This window comes from Daldinia decipiens (genome assembly GCF_022478715.1).
Source record: "Daldinia decipiens strain CBS 113046 unplaced genomic scaffold F4813scaffold_18, whole genome shotgun sequence".
NCBI lineage: Eukaryota > Fungi > Ascomycota > Sordariomycetes > Xylariales > Hypoxylaceae > Daldinia > Daldinia decipiens.
In genome coordinates, this window is record NW_026054561.1 from 158,237 (window position 1) to 174,443 (window position 16,207).

The window sequence follows — 16,207 nt, forward strand, 5'->3', positions numbered from 1 at the left end:
TTACATATAAGTCTTAAGATGAGACTAAAGACATGATGCCAACCACGACAACTCCGTGAATATCACAACGCATATATGAATATTGCATTCTAGATATATATATATACCTAATAGATATATGCAATATATAATGCCAAGACTTCCTCGTCCATGACCATAAAACCAGATGGGCCCATTTGTCAGCAGTTCGTGTAGCTCTGCGCCCCTTATTCTCATGAGTACCTAATTCTCATGAGCGCTGACCAATTCACCTGTAGTTCTTCATTACATTTCTTCCCTCGGCCGAGTAAATGCTTTCTATATTATCTTTCCCCCCCTGAAACCAATTCCCAGAAAGGATCTACTCTTCAAAGTCGCTTATAAGTCCATCAATAAAAATGGAGACCAGTTCTCGTCGTAAAGCATGTAGGCCGCTATACATCTACTATATTAGAACCTCGCTAATGATCACACATATAACAGGCGATACTTGTTTCAAGAAGAAAATCAAGTGTGATATGCTGAAACCAGCATGCTCCAACTGTTTACTATATAAAGTGCCATGTGGCACAACTGCAGTTCGAAGAAGAGTAGCCCCGGTTGTTCAGAGGGAATCACGGGCAGCAAGCACCACAGTAGATGACGATAGCCTTGAGACTCGTCTTGCGCGAATTGAGGCAAAGCTAGACAGGATTGGCGACCGTGACGCTGCCACCATAGTAGATCGAGGGTCTAGTAACACATCAAGTCAAGCTGTGGGACCTGCCATTTCGTCGATTATTTCGTCAATTGATCTCTCCTCAGGAACATCTAGTTCATGTCTTTTGGAGCGCCACGGGGAACGCTGCCTACCCCCTCTCACTGAGATATTACCGATTATTGAGGACTACTTCCGTGATTTCAATACTGCCTTGCCGCTGTTTCACCAACAGCATTTCATGCAAATGCTTTTGGACTTCTATTCCGAACAGGAGCCTACTAAGAAGTCCAGGGCTGTCTGGGCCGCGATAAACGTAGTCCTTGCCCTTGGTTTACGCGTCCGCACTGTTGATACAGACGAAATCATAGTTAGATTCGATGATATTAAAATTAAAAATTGCATCGACAATGCCCAGAAAGAACTGGACGAGCTTGTGACACGAGAAGAAGACACACTTGGGATAGAAGTTCTCTTGGGTCTAGTTTGTAAGTCTCAACCCGAATTCTAAACATCGTGCATAGACAAGATCGCTGACCAAATGTGCTTTAGTGCTCTTCCAGACAAATACTGATCAGAAACCAGCGTCAGTTCTGATTAGCACCGCTGTTCGACTGGCCCATAGGCTCGGGCTTCACGTGAAATCAACATTATCCCAGTATTCACCAGAGGTTGCACGTCATAGAAGCAATATATTCTGGCTCTGTTACTACTTAGACAAAGTAAGCCTAACACATCTATCTTGGCACCTTCTATGGCTGATATGGTTTAGGACGTCTGTTTCCGCTCGAGGATCCCCTCTATGCAATGCGATTATGACTTGGACCTGGACCTGCCCGAAGACAATGACAACTATCTTCAAAGTATTGATGGGAATTCACAACTTAACTATCTCCGTGCTAGGGTCCAACTTGCTTATCTACAGGGGAAGGTTTATGACTACCTGCTCAGCAATCGATCGTTCAGATTATCACATGAGGCTCGCCAGGAGAGGGTTTCTCATCTTGCCAGACTCCTAAATCAATGGGTACTAACAATACCGGAATCAATGCAGCTCGAAAAGATAACAGAGACTGTGGCAAAGGCACCGCTTTCTCATATGATCCTTCTATATCACACTTACTTAATGTGTTATACGGTACTTAACGGCCTTTACTCTCTTGACTCGCCTTGGTTAAAAGCAGTCAATGATGCTAGCAATTCCGTTCTTCGAAGTTTCAATAACCAAGCAAGAGGTTATATGCAGCATTATCAACCATTATTGCCTCGTTTTTGGGATACATGCGTGAGAACTAGTCGCGGGTGTTTGAATATATTACACAATAAATGCTATAGCGGATGTAACCTATGGTGAGTAGACTACCAAACAGCGCCTTGCGAAACCGTCGTTGCTAATGAAAAGTCCTTGCAGGCTCGGTGGCTGTGCCTACTTTTCTGCATTCATTGTCTTGCTAGCTAATATAGTATACTATCCTTCGCACGAGCTAGTAGATCATGACCGAGAACTTACCAAGTTGACAAAAGAGCGTATTGGGAGGCTGCTGGACTACACCGGGTTGGAGTCTTTCAAGACTCTCCAGGTTGTTCTTACAAGCTTAGAGCAGGCCGCGAATTACGCGGTCGAGCAGGCGAAGAGCCTCGACCGGGCTTTTGATCCTGTACCGTCTACCACAAATTCCTATTGCACATATGCTCCGTTGCAGTTTGGCACCCCTTCCAGCGGCGTAAGCCAGAACTTGGTTAGTGAGCCCCCGATACAGTGTGTGCCAGGCGCGGGGAATTATAACTAAACATATACAAATGTTATCTAGATTGGCCATCCCGAGGTACCAGCTCAGGGGGCCGCGTGGCCCCAAGATTCGAATTTCGGGATTCCCGGCTGCACGTCTGCTGGATTTGATTTCAGCGATGAGCTATCAGTGCCGGATTTTATGCGAGAGCTCTTCTGAGAAAAGGGACGTATAAGATATACGTAATGAGATGGATATTAAAAGGAGGCGTATTGTTTCGGTTGAAATACATAATAAATATACCTAGGTGAGAAAAGCTCCCTGATGTAATCTGCCAATTTGACGTTTACCTGCACTAGAAACGGACCTAAACGGTGATGACGATAGGAAGCTAATAATTCTAAGAAGGGGGAATATTATTAATATGTGCTCATGCAGCATAGAGCTCATGTAATTGGGTATTTAACAATAGGCGTTGGATGATAACATATCTGTAATAGATGATTGGTTTGAGCTATGCTGGGAATTATGGAACACGGGAAAGCCAAGTTGATTTATGATGTCATGAGTTGGTGAACAAACACAACTCTGGCCATTGAGAGGGTTGGGATTACAACTCCCGATCAATAATGGAAGTGTGCTAATGATGCATGTAAGGATGCATTACGACATGGGAGCTAGGAGGTACCCATAGAGGCGTAGGGCAGTGGTAGAGTACTTGATCGGTGATGAGAAGAAATTATAGAAAACGATGAAGGTTTTAAGCCGTTGATTTGACCTCGAACCATTTGATTCCCGACCCCTCAGTTACGATACCTCCTTGTTTCTTCTACATTGCACTTGGTTGGCTACACACCTGCATGTGTCGTCTTCTTAACATATGATTTCAGTCCAGTTAATAGATTATTCATAATAAGATATCCTTCATTCCCTCCTCTTCTGCCGGTTCGTCTTGTTTCATGAATTCCGCCAGATCCCTCTTGCGATCTTCTGTAGCTCGTATCTTCCTTAGGCCTAGGCTCAATCCCAATTATAAATTACAACCCAATAATTATACTAGACTCATATCGGTATCTGCAACCAGAGCTATGCCTCAATTCAAGCTGAAAGGTGTATCCTCCTTGTCACTGCAGCCTGGTGACAAGCAAGAGGTCGAAGTCGAGGGTGTCGAGGGCGGCAAAGTTCTTCTCCTCAATGCCGGTGGCAAGATCCAAGCTACGGGACCAAAGTGCACACATTACGGTGCCCCCCTGGTAAAGGGCGTTTTAACTAAGAGCGGTCGATTGACTTGCCCGTGGCACGGAGGTTGGTTTTTCTCCCTCGACCTTTTTCTCGTAGGCAGTGATCCAGTATAACTAACCTTTACTTTTCTCTCATCTATATAGCTTGCTTTAACGGCCAGACTGGTGATATCGAGAACGCCCCTGCCTTAGACGCCCTCCCCGTCTTCAAGGTAGTCGAGAAGGATGGTGCCGTGTATATCGAAGGCGAGGAGGCGACGATCAAAGCCGCGAGACGGAAACCTAACTTCAAGTGCAGTACCAGCGGCGGGACACAGGCTGATAGAGTTGTCGTAGTTGGCGGCGGTAGCGGGGCAATCGGTGCCATCGAAGGTCTAAGGGAAAAGGGGTTCTCTGGCCCTATTACTATGATATCTAACGAAGGCTATCTACCCATCGATCGAACTAAGCTATCTAAAGCCTTAATTACAGATCACACCAAGATCCAATGGAGGGACGAGGAGTGGTTCAAGTCGGGCTCGGTCGAAGTAGTGTATGACGAAGTTGTCGACGTCGATCTTGTCAGCAAAGCTGTTACCACCAAGAATAAGGAGAGATTTGTATACTCCAAGCTGATTTTGGCTACTGGAGGTTCACCGCGGAATCTACCTATGCAGGGATTCAAAGTGCTTGAGAACATCTTCCTGCTTAGGACGGTTCATGATGCAAAGAAGATTGTGGACGCCATCGGTGATAAAGGTAAAAAGATTGTCGTCATTGGTAGTAGCTTCATTGGCATGGAAGTGGCAAATGCGACAGCTGCAGAAAATGAAGTGACGGTAGTTGGTCAAGAAAGCGTTCCACTGGAGAGAGTACTGGGCCAGGAAGTTGGTGCCGGATTACAGAAATTATTGGAAGAGAAAGGGGTCAAATTCCACATGTCAGCAGGAGTGGACAAAGCTGAACCGTCTGGCTCGAGTCCATCCAAAGTGGGCTCGGTGCATCTGAAGGATGGCACAACACTCGAAGCCGATCTGGTCGTGTTAGGTGTTGGTGTCGCACCGTCAACGGGATATCTTAGGGAGAACAAGGTGATCCGATTAGAAGAAGATGGATCGTTAAAGACAGACGAGAACTTCCTCGTGGTAGGACTGAAGGATGTCTATGCGATCGGAGACATTGCCTCGTACCCTTATCACGGTCCCGGAGGTCAGGGCAACTACACACGAATCGAACATTGGAACGTGGCGCAGAATCAGGGACGAGTCGTAGCACATCACATCGTCAACCCGTCGTTGAAGTCAGACTTCTTCACACCGATTTTCTGGTCGGCTCTGACGGGACAATTGCGATATTGCGGTAATTCGATGCACGGGTGGGACGAGCTTGTCTTGCAGGGGAATCCGGGAGAAGGCAAATTTGTGGGATATTATTGCAAAGGCGAGACTGTGGTAGCCATGGCCAGTATGGGAGTGGATCCAGCTATGGCCAAGTCGGCGGAGCTTATGAAGATGGGCGCTATGCCATCGAAGACGGAGCTTAAGGGAGGGCTAGACATTTTGACTGTTGCGCTACCGGCTTAGGGAGCTAGCCGGTATAGGTAGGCACTGGGGAGCTAGTATAGGTACCTAGGTACCTACATACTTATAGCTAGGTACCTATGTACTGCATAAATGAGGCGAGGCGAACAGCAAGCGTGAAATGAATTTGAAGTTATAAATAACAATTATTTGTTCTTATCAAGTACGGATATATATCGATCTTAGGTACATGTATTTGCCTACCCTTATATGTGCATGTTTGTAGATGTAAATGTAAATGTAAATTTTAATATACCTCACTACCTGTGTACATACCCAGGTACCTATGTACTGCCCAATGTAAGATGCAAGGTACGCGGTATATACCTACCTATTAATTGCGCTAAAGTGCGTCATCGCGCACCCCTCGGCGCGACGTATCACAGGATTAGGTACAGCCAAAAATACGGTAACATAGTGATTTGTCCATGTGACAGGTCTTTACCAACCACTTCATCCAAACGGGGCATTTAATAGTATATGAAATAGACTTGCTTTCCTTTTACGAGCAGTTACCTAATATCTCATTTGCGTCCTGATTTTGCGCCCTTTATTGTGAGATGTCTAAGATAGACATTGACTTAACGTACTACTTTCAAGAACCCAAATATCTACTAACTACATGCATCTGACGCAAAGTACTACATACCTAGGCAACCTTAGGTAATCTTACCTACATATTGAAGTTAAAATAGCTAACTTTAATAGTGTATGTAGGTATTAATTACGGACCCCACACTTGATCTAATCATCCCTCACTCCACCACTCACGACCACTCACGACCACTTACACCAAGCAACGCGAGAAGCCATCTTCACCTATACACCTAACTAACCTAGCTTCAATTTTGGCTTCTTTTTGTCAATTCTTTTTCTTTATACCTTGTTTCTTTACTTTTTTCTTTTCTTGCATCTTCTCTTTCGGCTTCCCTCTCCTCCCTCCTGTCCTTCTCGTGGCTGGCTGGACTCGAAGAGATTCGCGTCGAATAGTCTCAGCCCTTTCGCATCTTTCCCGGACGGGCGAGCTGGGTGAGCGTGTCTCGCTCCACCTCCCGTCTCGTCCACTGTGCGCCAGACAACCAAAGGAGACGTCTTTGCTGGCCCTTCCCTTGGCGACCCCTTAATCCAGCATGCTGATCTCTCAGCTGAACACGCGCAACGAAGCGATTATTAGCCATCGTCATGGCTGAATTCTGTCATCCCGCCGTGGCTGCTGCTGCCGTCGACCGCGAAGACGCCGACCTGTCTGCCGAACCCCAAGAACCAGGACCTCTGAAGTGCTGCTGTGGTTCTGTAGAGTGCATCTTTCTAAGACATAATTACTCTGTTCTCGCTAGTGTCGAGAAGGATGTCCACAACGCTGCCCGGATGGGCCAGGTACGTCTTCTGTTACGTGGTCATCACCTGTATGTCAGGTGTGTCGAGATCCAAGCCACAAGAGCTCCTGTAGTAGTAGTAGTCTAGTCGGCTTCGCCTGCAGCTCTCTTATACCATATCACATCACATTCTATAGTTTGTTTATCCCCTACTACAGATAATAGGAGAAGTGCTACGAAGTACCACATTAGGAATGCGTCTTGGCATTACTGTGTCGTTTTACTCTTGTATTTGCAATCCGCGTTCCAGAACACCCGCGTCGTAACAACTCCCCGCGCAAGCAGTCGGCGATGACGGTCTACCAGTCTCTAACATTTGCGTTGCAGGCCTTGCTCGCGCGTCACGAAGCTTACATGGCGAATGCGGAACGAGATCGCACTGAGCTCGCTGCTCGGATCGAGCAGTTAGAAGTTAATAATAGGGAGTTGGAGGCTAAGAATGCGAAGACGATTGAGGATAACAGAAACTTACTCGACCAGCTCGAGGCGCTCAACAACACGGTCATCGATTCTGAAAGTCACATTAGATCCCTTGAGGCCTCCGTCCTTTCTTCGCAACAGTCAGTTCGTAGGCTCGAGGGCGAAACGGCGCGTGCTGCGGCATTAGAGCGCCAACTTCTAGCTTTAGAGCAAGAACAGGCTGAGCTACAGAGCCACCTGAGTTCCTCTCGTGAAGAGGCTAAGTCTGCCGTGTCGAGATGGAAGCGAGCCGAAAGGGGCATCAGTGACTTACAAGAACAACTTGAGCGAATGGAAAGAGAAACGCAAGAAGAGAGAGAATACCACGTTGAAATGATAGGCCGAGTAGAAAGACAGCGTGAGATGGAAAAGGAGTTGAATACCGCCGCTGGCCGACTAAAGGGAGCAGCAGCAGCTAAATCGCTTGATCGCGTCGGCGGAGGAGGGAGCAATGCCGTATCACACTTTGTCCGTGACCTGCTCCAAGACAACGCCAACCTGCAATATGGTATCGCCGAGTTGCGGGAGATGCTTATAAACTCCAACGACGAGATCCAAGCTTTGCGCGACCAGCTCATGTATCACCAACCATTGGGAGACGAACTTGCCAATGCTGCCTCCACGCTTAGCGCGGAGCTCGAGTCTGAAAAGGATTCGCCTGAAAGGATACCTCCCAAGACTCCGCATGAGCTTCATATTCACCACCATTTCCATTTACCGAAATCGAAACAAGAAGTGAAAAAGCCGCGGAAGAAACGACAAGGAATTGCACCCGGTGTATTTACGCCACCTGGAAGTACAGTACCAAGCACGCCTCCAAGTGGCCCCACGCGATCACAGTTTGGTTCTCATATGCATAGAGATTCGCTCCTCTCCAATTGTTGGTCAACATATTCAGACCAACGGTCCGATTTTGCATTCTCGTCGGTTCCGAGCTCGCCTCTATCAAACCGCCGAAATTCACTTTTCGACCACTCTGCAATAGACTCTTTTCCCACTTCACCTACGACTAGTATCGACCCGGTATCTCCTACGTGGCATGCTACTCACCAGAAGCAGCTATCGAACGTATCTTCACGGGGTTTTCGATTCTCAACAACGTCAGCCTTGGCACAACCATTCGTTACTGACACCCATCCAATTATCGAAGAATCTGATGATGGGGACAATCCTCCAGATCTAACCTCAGCCACCGACGAGTCTACCGCAGAAGATGCAGCTTCTTCCAGGGACCAAGACGCTATGATGGATGATATTTCTGCCGTAGATGAGCCAGGCGATAATCCAATACCAATAGTCAGGCTACGTAGATCTCTATCGCATGAATCCATCATATCGCTCTCCGGCGGCCTTGATATCCACACATTAAAGTCTCGACCGAGTCAGCTGAGAATCCGCCACATAGGTTCGGCCTCTTCTGTGACGGGGAGCAGTGATATTACAGCGCGGCCTATGTTGTTACACGATAGCGCAAAGCGAAGTAGCACGCTACTCCGTGAAAGATATGCCTTATCGCCAGTAGGAAGTTTGCAGTCCGTCTCAGACTCATCCATGTCAGGTTTCGGGTCGTCAAAACTTAGTAAATGGGTTGGCTGGCGGCCATGGGGTGGCGGCGGCGGCGCAGGTGGAGATAGTAGTTCCACCGCGAGTAGTACATCCGCAAAGACGGCCAAAGACAATAGTCAAAAATCGAGTGATCGTCCTCCTGGTCGTCCCCCTGGTATCAATCAGCAGGGCGCGATACCTGGATTTTCGGAATACTTGGCTGCGGCTCAACGAAGAGTGCCGCCTCCCAAGATCCGACCTGACGATGTGGATCGCGATGCGTTAAGGGAAGGACTCGGAGAATAACGACATTGGCGTCTGCTTTCTTGGTCGATCTGTCCAGCTTGGAACTCGATTATCGGGATGCAGTGTCCCGTGTTTTCACCTGTACTATGCATCAGACCCTGCAAACCTCGGCTCCGAACACGCTGTTTGGTTACTGTATCCTGAACTGCATACCTAATGTATGCGCATACCCGGTGTTTAGTTATTGGATGGGATGCACTAGCAAGCTACCTTTTTTTCTTCTCTTTTAATATTTCTCTTTTTGCACACTCAGCATCGCGGGGGAGTTGGTCGTTGGACATATTCAGGCGGGAGAAAACCGCAAAACCAAAAAGCATATAGGATGGGACGGTATAACATGGACATATGATACCCCTGAGAACAGCCAGTCAGCTCACTCGCCAGCTCTCGTCGCACTTTCTTTTGTCTGCCCATACCATTAGGTAATGTAATGTCTCTTTCTTGCCGCAAATACATTTGCTTGTCTTGTACTGTATTGTATATTATGCGTCTAGGTACGGGATCTGCTGGGAGGGATGTACTACAACTAGTTAGATTAGGTACCTAAAGTAGGACGGATGTCTGTCGCGCGGAGAGTGAGGGAGATGGGGAGAAATAGCAAGAAATAGCAGTAGTGTATACTTGTTTTGCGTCCGCCGACCTGTATAACTAAATATGCGGCTTTTTGAAATTCCTAGAATGTAAGGTTGCCTGCCTCGCAGGTAGGAAGATAGATGGGTGGTATGATCCTCAAGAGAATGTCATTACAGGTACGCTGAGTTAATATTACAACAATTCAGGATGTGAAAGCCGCGCTATCACTTCATCTATCAGGTAGTTACGTTAGATTGTTTTTAACTTTAATTCTGCATACGAATCACGGCTTAGATGAAGTATAATATCCATTAACTCGTATAAGATATGTCGAACTCGTGTATTCACGCCCCTCCCCCTTTTACATAAACACCACGCACTGCCGCAATATTCAACTATCAAAATTCTCTTTTTTATATTCCTCAAGACCGAGTAAAACCATGACAAGACGCAACGTACAAATACAGCTGTATATATATGAGGTAGGTATGCATCTCGATCCCAAGCCAAAATACTAGCAGTCTCCCCATACGTGCCAACTACAATATTACGAGCATATATATATACCTACCTGTAGGTAGGTAGGTAGGTAGGTAGGTAGGTAGGTACCTAATGTATGTAAACCACCCTAATAAAGACAATAGTGTAAAGGTAGGGCAAATTCCTTCCGTTTAGTTTAATACACAGAAACAACCAGATTACAAGCTATAGGATAGGATAGGCAAATAAAAGACGATAACTCCTCTATCCGCCCTTCGCTATGCTTATTCCGCACTCGGTATGCCCGGGGAGCTTATAGTAGATAAATAGCCCTTGTAGGCCTAGAATGGAACGGGTGTCGTTTAGTCACTGTTAATTCGTTAGCCATTTTGATGCCTCTTATTCTCGAGCGATGCGCAATATTGATGGGCAATACGTACTATATTTCCTTAGGGGCCAACAGGTCAGCCTGGTACAGCCAGTGGTTGTCCTTCTCCTCGACTTCGAGCCAGTCGTAGGGAAACTGAACCAGCGTCCCTTGAACTAACCCACACAGCTCCTCCGCTTCATCACGGCTGAGGAGCTCATACGGGAAGGACGGCCCGCGTCGGCTACCCTTAGTAGTGGCTCGTCGGCGGCGCCTCACCGAATTATGGTTGTGAGGGTTAGCGGTGCTGCTAGATTCCGGCGCGGATTTCTCGGCCGATGAAAACGTAGCCCGCCGATCCCGCTTCTCACCCTGGGGCTCCAGGTATGTGGAATCGACCTGGCCCTCATACGCCGGGAATGGGGTATCTCCGGCGGGCTGTACTAACGAAGGTGCGTCGAGAGAATTCTTAGTACGAACCCTCTCTGGGTCCAAGCCAATATCAGGCCCCTCCTTTTCAGGAGAATTGTTGCCGTCGGAAATCGGGGCCTTTTCGTTCAAAACAGTCGTATTTCCATTAGAAACTACAACTTTGGGATTGCTCTCGGGGTGTTGATTATAGAGCTTCTCGGAAATATCAGGAGCTCCCTGTGCGGCGGCTGGTGCCGCGATACCTGGTGCTGCTCCACCAATGTGGCTCATCTGGCTTGCCTCAGACTCATCATTCCTTGGTCCTACCATGCTCTCCTTAAATCGGCGCGCATAATCTTCAAACTCGTTATATTCCTTCCACGTGGTTACATCACTATCAGGCATACATCGGAAAACCCGTCGATACAATTTCGTATTATTCGAGGCAACTCTCATCCAGATATCATCCCAGAAAGCAGAGGTAACAGGATCACGCATGCAGTCTTTGTCAATCCGAGCTTGTACGATATCCGCAACTAGAGGGTTCAGGGGCTCATTTGTAGGCCTTCCCGAATCGTCCAATCTCATCGGTGGACCGCCTATATCGGTATCATCCAAGACTGGTAATGCTGGAAGCTGTACAGGATGCGGTAATTGAGACCTCGCCGATGGGTCTGACTGGATCGGTGGCAATTCATCATTCCCCTTGCCAAGGTTACGCTGTGATGAACCCTGAGAAGACGTCTCCGGATGCAGCTCACTAGTCTTAGCGTCTGCCTTATGACCCTTGGAGTGACCTTTTCTATGAAGGAGGACCTCATGCCCGTCCATAACAACTGAATCACTTCCACGATCAATTCCTTTAGCTTGCGCCGCCTTCCAGTTATCCGGCCCATAACCCTCGACGTCCTTGTTATGCCTATCATTTCCGTGTACTCGTGGATCACGTTCTGGAGAGTTGCTTCTTGAACTAGACGAGGTAGACGAGGCAGACGAAGAGGCAGACGCGGAGCCAGGACCTTCTTCTACGGCAACGTCATGGTTGAAGCTTTGTCCACGATGGTACTTGCTTGGCCCCGCGGGTTCTGAACTTCCTGCAACTGGATTTTCATCGTCATCTCCATACAATTGGTTCATCTCAGCTTCGAAGCGGGCTTCGGCACTGAGCTCTGCTTGCCTCTCTTCTTCTGTTATCTCATCTACGTCCAGTCCAAGATGCTCTCTCATTAGACGCATGCGAAGAGTGTGTGCGAATCGACCAACCTGGTAACTCTCCCCCGCCATTGTCGACCACATCATATCTGTATCTCGAACAATAGCAGCAACTTCAGAGTCTCGGTTGCCTAGCATTGAACGTTCGTTGATATTTGCTGACCCGATCAATGCAACACGGTCATCCACGATGATGGTCTTGGCGTGAATATAGAGCTGCTCGGTCACGATCTGATCATGAGCACCGATCCGACCCCATTGCCTCAAACTAAAGAACGAGATATAATCTTCTGGTTCTATACCAACGGCCTGTAACCGTCCAAAAATTGAATTTGGGCCTCGACATATGCTTCGGTATTGGAATTGCATGATCAAACGGACGCTGCTGCCCTCAGCTTGATCTACCGTGTTCTGGAAACCAGGCACGAGGGGAATTAAGATGCAGCAACGCCATTCCTCGCCTTTCTCGTGGGCTCTAATGATGCGCTCGACTAGGGCATCCCCGATACGGTTGACCACCCTAGTATTCATAGTCTCGGTACTAGTAATGAAAAATTGGTTTTCCATATAGACGAAGTGCTCAGATTCTTCAATGATTTTTACATATGCTGACTGGATACTGTGCTCTCTTATGTCTTTCGGATAGCCTAGAGACCAATCGCCTGCCGAGCGCAGGATCTGGACTTCGCACGTTCCAGACAGGCCAAGAGCCTCGAGGTCTACCGGGTTAGCATCGGGGGGAGGAAGTAAGAAAGGGGTAGGCCGAGTAGGTTTGCGTTCACGCCGTAGGTAGTTCCATCGTTGTACAAAATGGCGGGTAAGATCACGCGCCGGCTGGCCAACAACTTGCATCGCAATATCGTGCCAAGGCATCCTTGGTACCTTGCTCCTATCGTACATTTCTTCATAAGGCTCGTTGAGTTTGAAGAAGTCTAAGACGCGGGGATTCGAATAATCCTTGCCGGGGAAAAGCTGACAATTGTCTGCGTCTCGAGGGCTGTCACCGTCTGGCTCCATGCCGGTTGGCCGATCATCTGCAATTGGGTGCTGCGGATTATCCCAGCGGCCGAAACAAAGATCGATTCCTCCAAGGAAGGCTACATCGTGATCCACGATGCAAACCTTCTCGTGGTGGGCGTAAAAGAATTGGTTCTTTTTCAGCTGATTCGGCGACCTCAGAACTAGGATATTATCGTGGAGGTTAAGGAGCGAGAATTTTGTGTACTCCGAGTCTATAGGTATAGCTTGCTCCACGTTTCTGTAAATAATGATAAATACCTTGACGCCTTCTCTGGCTTTCCTCTGAAGTAACCGATCCAGACGCCACTTCTGGCTAATGCACGCCGGTCGTCGCATATACAACTCGGGGCTCAACCACCAGTCATGGATGTAGATAACATCTTGCGCCATGCTTATAGCACGGGAAACATTCCACATATAGTCGCGCCCATCGACTAGCCACTGAGCAAATGCTGCCTTCCGTACTGGTGCAAAGCTGTCAAATCTGTGAGGTTCGTGCCACTGAGTCTGTTTTAGCATATCAACAACAGATTCTTCAAATTGACGAAGTACTGTCTGATTACGGGAGAACAACTTGATCTTTCGCTCTGCAGAATATAGCTTCAGCGTGTGGTGTTTCCCATGAGATTCTTCATCAGTAAGGTGATCATCATTATCTCTTCTATCTTTCTCGACTTTCAACTTTGCCCCGAAACGTCTGAGCTTGTTCTTCTTAGATACGACGCGGAAAAGCGGATCGACGAGATAAACATCATAAATATTCATAGTTGCCGGCGATTCGACAACAGCGATATAATTCTGTCGGACTAAAAACCATTTTCGAGAGTGCTGTGCTATGACCTTTTGCGGATTGAGCACTCGTCGAAAGTCGATACCTTTCGTGGATTGTATATGCAAGTAGCATTCTTTTCCGTGAAAACTGCCTTCGGCAGCTAGTCGCACACCGAGAGCGGAGAGCTCTAAGAATTTGCAGAGGCGATTACTGTCAGCACGGAACATGAGCCAGTGGACCATCTCTTGTAGGTATTTCTCCAGGGTTTTCCTCTGCCTCTCGATATATTTCTTCTTTAGTGCTGCCGAGTTCTGAGCACCCGCAAGTGACGTCTCCCCGTTGTCTCCAAGTCCTGAAGATTGTCGGCGTGGCAAGAATGTGTTGATGCGCGATCTCTTCCTGGAGTTATTTGCCCGCCGATCGTTATCGCTAGCTGTATTTTCAGCGGCGGTTCCTTCGCCTGCGGTGCCTTCAGCAACTGTATCGTCGGCTCTAGTCCCCGGCGGCTTTTCTTCGTCGTCGGATTCCTCAAGGTTTTGGTAAGTCCGTAAATAGGGGAAAGCCTTTCTAGGAAATCGAGGCTGTTTAGGGCGATTCCGTTGGTTTACCGTAGTCTGAAGCGTGATGTCGTTTTTCAGAGATAATCTGTACTTCCAATGAATATTCCAAATTTCCCTAACGCTACGAGTGACGGTCCATCTCATTCGACTGAGCCCACTACCATACTCCAGGGCGATTGTAAAGATAGTATGTCTCTCGCTGGTACTATCTTCTGGGCGACTGTCGATGACCCGTAAGTTAAGCTGCTCAAGAAGGACAGGTATGCGCTTGTTCCCGTGCTCGTCTCTCTGCAGCATACTAGCGAGGATGACAACAGCCGGCGTCACAGCCCGCAGCTCAGCCATAAGCTCGGCAGATTTGTAGAAATCGAACTGATCTGTCCTCCTCTTACCAAGCATTTTTAGTGTGTGCTTCACCTGCCTCCATCTCTGAGCACCGAAAGTTGCAGCTCGATCCGCGCCTAAGAACGGCCGTCTTGGTGCTGTCAACCAGTCGCCATCCGATACTCCGCCACCTGCTCCAAACATCTCAGAAATGCGACGGCGATGGCCAGGTGTACGAGGCTGAGGAATATCAGCATCATCGGCACTGGGATGTCCAGTCCGCTGAGAACCAATCCACGAGCTCCCACGCCTCCACGCAGGCCGCCGACCGATTAGGTGGTCACGACCTTCCCCCTCAGACATGCCACCACGATGCTCGGCAGCCTCAGGCATCGTCGAGCGTCTAACCATAGTATTCAGACGGCCTGTCCTGGGTGAGTCAAGATCATCAATCCGCGGAGAATTCGGAGCGGTAAACATCTCCAACTGCTTTAACCGGCGTCGCATCCTCTTCCTTTTGCTCTTGGGCGCATCCCTATCTTGACCTTCGTCGGCACTCGCTTCCACGTCAGCATCACTTCCTTCCTCTTCATCCAGAGTGTCCGGAACACGATGAGACCGGCCTACGACTGGAGAAATAGTAGCCGGGGTGGTTGCATGCTCAGAAACTCCAGGGGACTTGGGTAGCTGGAGGGTACCAGAGCTGCCCAGAGTCAATCTCAGCCTTGAAATCCATCTTTCGCTACGAGATCTGTTCCTTGTATCCTCGTCCTCCTCGTCCCATGAACCATGTCTAACATGCCGTGGAGGGTCAAGCAGTACATCCGTACGAGCAAACTGTACACTACGCCGTCCAGGTGAGATTGGTTCTCCCTGTGCTATAGCATCTCTGTCCGGTATTTGCACTTCTGAGTTTCTAAGGGGAGACGGGGATCGTACGGCGGCCTGGCTTAAGAAATTAGGCGTTGAACTATTAAAGGGGGAGAGGCTGTCGTGCGGCCGCCCCCCGTTCAGATAGTCGGTTGGTTGTTCCGAGTCTGACTTGGAAGCAGATTGGGTCGACGATGCATCAGGAAGTGACAGAGTATGAACGGGTACGGCAGCGGTCGGTGGACTGTCGTTCGGAGATGTAGAGGACGGCGCGTTAAGACGTGTATGTGTGGGAGAAGAGGTACGGGGACTCCCCGTCATAGGTGAAACCGAATCATCTTGGTCTGGAGTGGACATATTACGTGCTAGGTCAGTGTCCGATTGCTAGAGGACGTAACGTTTCTGTTGCAACTTGAAGCCAGTCTAGGCTTTTCCGACTGAGTGGAAGATGCAGACGTCCCTTGCAACTCTGACCGTTTTCTTACTTGCGCTAGGTAGGATTTACATTCCCACGAACGAGATGTAACAGGATTTGCTAGTGTCAAGTCCCGCGTGGATTCGAATTAGATGTGTAGCTGTCGAATAAAAGGGAGTGCAACTGTCCAAGGTGAATTGTATTAATGTAAGAGGTAGGTAGGTAGTGCAGGTAGGTATGCATGCAGGTGGATGCTTGGATACTTTGGTGTTGGATGCTAAATTGTCCCTATTTCTAAATGTAAATTGTAT

At 48.2% G+C, this 16,207-nt stretch overlaps 4 protein-coding genes across 4 annotated transcripts; 3 read left to right on the top strand and 1 right to left on the bottom strand.

The window, feature by feature from the left end:
• Window positions 1-205: 205 nt before the first annotated feature.
• Window positions 206-3,191, top strand: F4813DRAFT_360711 (fungal-specific transcription factor domain-containing protein). Its single transcript, XM_049243440.1, has 7 exons — window positions 206-405; window positions 463-1,164; window positions 1,229-1,398; window positions 1,449-2,026; window positions 2,088-2,415; window positions 2,488-2,713; window positions 2,812-3,191. Exons 1-6 carry the CDS (start codon window positions 378-380, stop codon window positions 2,623-2,625), a joined length of 1,944 nt encoding a protein of 647 aa, XP_049099186.1. The 5' UTR covers window positions 206-377; the 3' UTR covers window positions 2,626-2,713; window positions 2,812-3,191.
• F4813DRAFT_360715 (uncharacterized protein) lies at window positions 3,192-5,401 on the top strand. Its single transcript, XM_049243441.1, has 2 exons — window positions 3,192-3,711; window positions 3,792-5,401. The coding sequence occupies exons 1-2, from the start codon at window positions 3,366-3,368 to the stop codon at window positions 5,207-5,209; spliced, it is 1,764 nt and encodes a 587-aa protein (XP_049099187.1). The 5' UTR covers window positions 3,192-3,365; the 3' UTR covers window positions 5,210-5,401.
• Window positions 5,402-5,828: 427 nt separating this feature from the next.
• F4813DRAFT_380995 (uncharacterized protein) lies at window positions 5,829-8,892 on the top strand (the record flags this gene model as incomplete). The annotated part of the gene is made up of 4 exons (XM_049245627.1): window positions 5,829-5,869; window position 5,915; window positions 6,485-6,583; window positions 6,910-8,892. The coding sequence occupies 4 exons, from the start codon at window positions 5,829-5,831 to the stop codon at window positions 8,890-8,892; spliced, it is 2,124 nt and encodes a 707-aa protein (XP_049099188.1).
• Window positions 8,893-10,145: 1,253 nt separating this feature from the next.
• Window positions 10,146-16,201, bottom strand: F4813DRAFT_83071 (phospholipase D). Its single transcript, XM_049248944.1, has 2 exons — window positions 10,386-16,201; window positions 10,146-10,314 (listed from the first exon to the last, which is right to left on the bottom strand). The coding sequence occupies exons 1-2, from the start codon at window positions 15,836-15,838 to the stop codon at window positions 10,308-10,310; spliced, it is 5,460 nt and encodes a 1,819-aa protein (XP_049099189.1). The 5' UTR covers window positions 15,839-16,201; the 3' UTR covers window positions 10,146-10,307.
• Between the last annotated feature and the right edge of the window lie 6 nt (window positions 16,202-16,207).